Source organism: Myotis davidii, unplaced genomic scaffold (genome assembly GCF_000327345.1).
Source record: "Myotis davidii unplaced genomic scaffold, ASM32734v1 scaffold119, whole genome shotgun sequence".
Classification (NCBI taxonomy): Eukaryota; Metazoa; Chordata; class Mammalia; order Chiroptera; family Vespertilionidae; genus Myotis; species Myotis davidii.
Genome location: NW_006290676.1, coordinates 395122 through 397566, shown reverse-complemented (window position 1 = coordinate 397566; position 2445 = coordinate 395122). Strand labels below are relative to the sequence as shown.

Below are 2445 nucleotides of genomic sequence, written 5' to 3'. Positions count from 1 at the left end.
GAGTTTCCTTACAAAAGCTAAAAATGGAACTGCCATTTGACCCAGTGATTCAACTTCTAGGAATATATCCTTAGAATCCCAAAACACCAATCAGAAAGGATATATGCACCCCTATGTTCATGGCAGCTTTTGCATATAATTTATTTTTATTTGGTCTGGGAAAAAGGAAAAGAACTGATAAAGTCTTAAAATATTGACCTAAAGACTTTATCGGAGTTGAGATTCTTAAATTAATAGGGTCTAAAATCTAGGTAGGAAGGCTTTTTCTATTAAAAATACAACAGAAACACCTTATTCTCCTTAATATTTAGAGATGCAGAAAGTAACTTAAAAAAACACACAAGCAAATAATTACTAGGATAGTTGGTCAAGTGAATTAATATCAAATAGTGATCAGGCAGAATTCTACGTCAGGCGTGGATACAGAGCTGCCTTTTAACCTCTCACCCTAAAATGCAGAAAACCAGGAAAGTTTTTTGTTGTTTGTGTTTATTGTATTAAAACAATTTATCTGTTAATGATGAAGTTTTAAAATCTGCAATGGTTCTCCAGATCTTATTTCACATATTTCAAAAGTACAATAATAACATCAGTCATTATATGTAGTGATTCCCAATGGTAGAGTTGGGACCACCCTTTATAGAGTTGGGTGGTCCTATTGGAATCTTTGGGTGGGACAGTGTAGTTTGAAAAGATATCCTCCCCCCATTTTAAAAGACAAAATAGCATCCCAGTCAGAACCATAAAGACTATTCTTATCTTTGGAAGTAATTATATTTTCCACCTCCCTAAAAAGCTTTATAAAAATCCACTTGCAAATTTTAAATGAACTCATTTGGGCAAAGAGAAAAATTAGTTACAATTAATTTAAATGCAACAGTATAATCAGATTGCTGATTATATACTGATTAAACACAATAAGTATAATCAGAAAATTTATTATTATATGGAAGCAAGTGTATTTATCACCAGGAGTAAAAAGTGCTTGGCTCTAGAGTATATTGAAAATGGCCCAGGAAGAGGGTTTTATTCATGTGCATACAGCATTTCTTAGGGTAGAAAAGCGAGTTCTAAGGCTTGGAACACCTGGAAATGAACAAGTAACAGTTCTCTTTCTTTATAGGGGATTGTGCTGCCCCTTTGAGATTCTAAACTTTTCTATACAACTGTCAGTGACTATCACTTCTCTCATTTTTTCAGTCCCCATTGTAAAGCAGACTTGGGCGGGTCAGGCCAGTCTCATTGAATACTACAGTGACTATGCAGAAAGTTCCATTCCTACAGTGGATCTGGGAATTCCTAATACAGACAGAGGTGAGTCCTTCATTCGTACCGCTCCTCTTAATCAGCATGTCCATTCTGCAAATAGAATAAATTCAACTAATAATAAAATGAAATATCTTATAGATGCTATAATTTTTGCCTTATGTAAGTTTTATTCTTCCTCTCTTCTCAACGTCTTTACTCATAGATATAGATTGATTTTCTTTTTCAGATTAAGCACTGCATTATACGTACTGAGACAGGTTGTAAGTTTTTAATAAGCCATATTGATATGACTGAGCATATGACAATTATGTTCAAGTTTGACAATACAGTTTTCATAACTTCAGAATTCACTGTGGCCCAATGGGATGTTGAAAGTGAATTTATCATCTTTCCACCAAAGCTCCTCATTTAATTTTAACAATTTAACCAGTCAGGATATTATCCAACTGCTGTATTCCAGCCTATGTTCGATGCCAGGGGGAGTAGGAATGAATCTGGTAGTTTCTGCCCTCAGGAAGCTTATGGTCTGAGCTTGTTTTGTGTGTATCTTTAAGTAGCACTTAACCACATTCCACACTGGTTGTCTATTTAGCAAACTGTTGGAAGTACACTAGATTTTCTCTTCAGATTGCAGGCTTTCTAATTAAAAACATATGTAAGGTAAATGGTGTATTTGTCTTTGATTTATAGAATATATCATGTATGAAAAAAGTAGAGACAAATATACCAAACCCTCAGATTAAAAAAGAATATTTTACAAATACAAACTTGATCCCTTGGGCATTTTTGTTAGACCGTATTTCCCCTCTTTTTAAAAAATCTTTATTGTTGGAAGTATTACATATGTCCACTCCCCCCTCCCATTGACTTCTTTTAGCCCACTCTCTCCCCCATTCTGCCACCCCAGGCCCTATTGCCTGTGTCCAGTGGTTAAGTGTATATGCATACAAGTTCTTTGGTTGTGGTCTTCCTGCCCATCCACCCTCCCCTGCTTTCCCTCTGAGGTTCTACAGTCTGTTCCATGCTTCTATGTTTCTCGATCTATTTTGTTCATTAGTTTATTTTGTTCATTAGATTCCACAAATGAGTGAGATCAGATGATAATTATCTTTCTCTGACTGGCTTATTTTGCTTAGCATAATGCTCTCCAGGGCCATCCATCCTGTTGCAAATTAT

At 35.3% G+C, this 2445-nt stretch overlaps 1 protein-coding gene across 1 annotated transcript in view; it reads left to right on the top strand.

The window, feature by feature from the left end:
• The window catches only part of B3GLCT (beta 3-glucosyltransferase), a 112912-nt gene that overhangs the window by 76399 nt on the left and 34068 nt on the right, over nucleotides 1-2445 (top strand). Inside the window, exon 11 of the mRNA XM_015563892.1 lies at nucleotides 1201-1314. Coding sequence (XP_015419378.1) covers nucleotides 1201-1314 — 114 coding nt within the window. The remainder of the gene's footprint in view (nucleotides 1-1200; nucleotides 1315-2445) is intronic.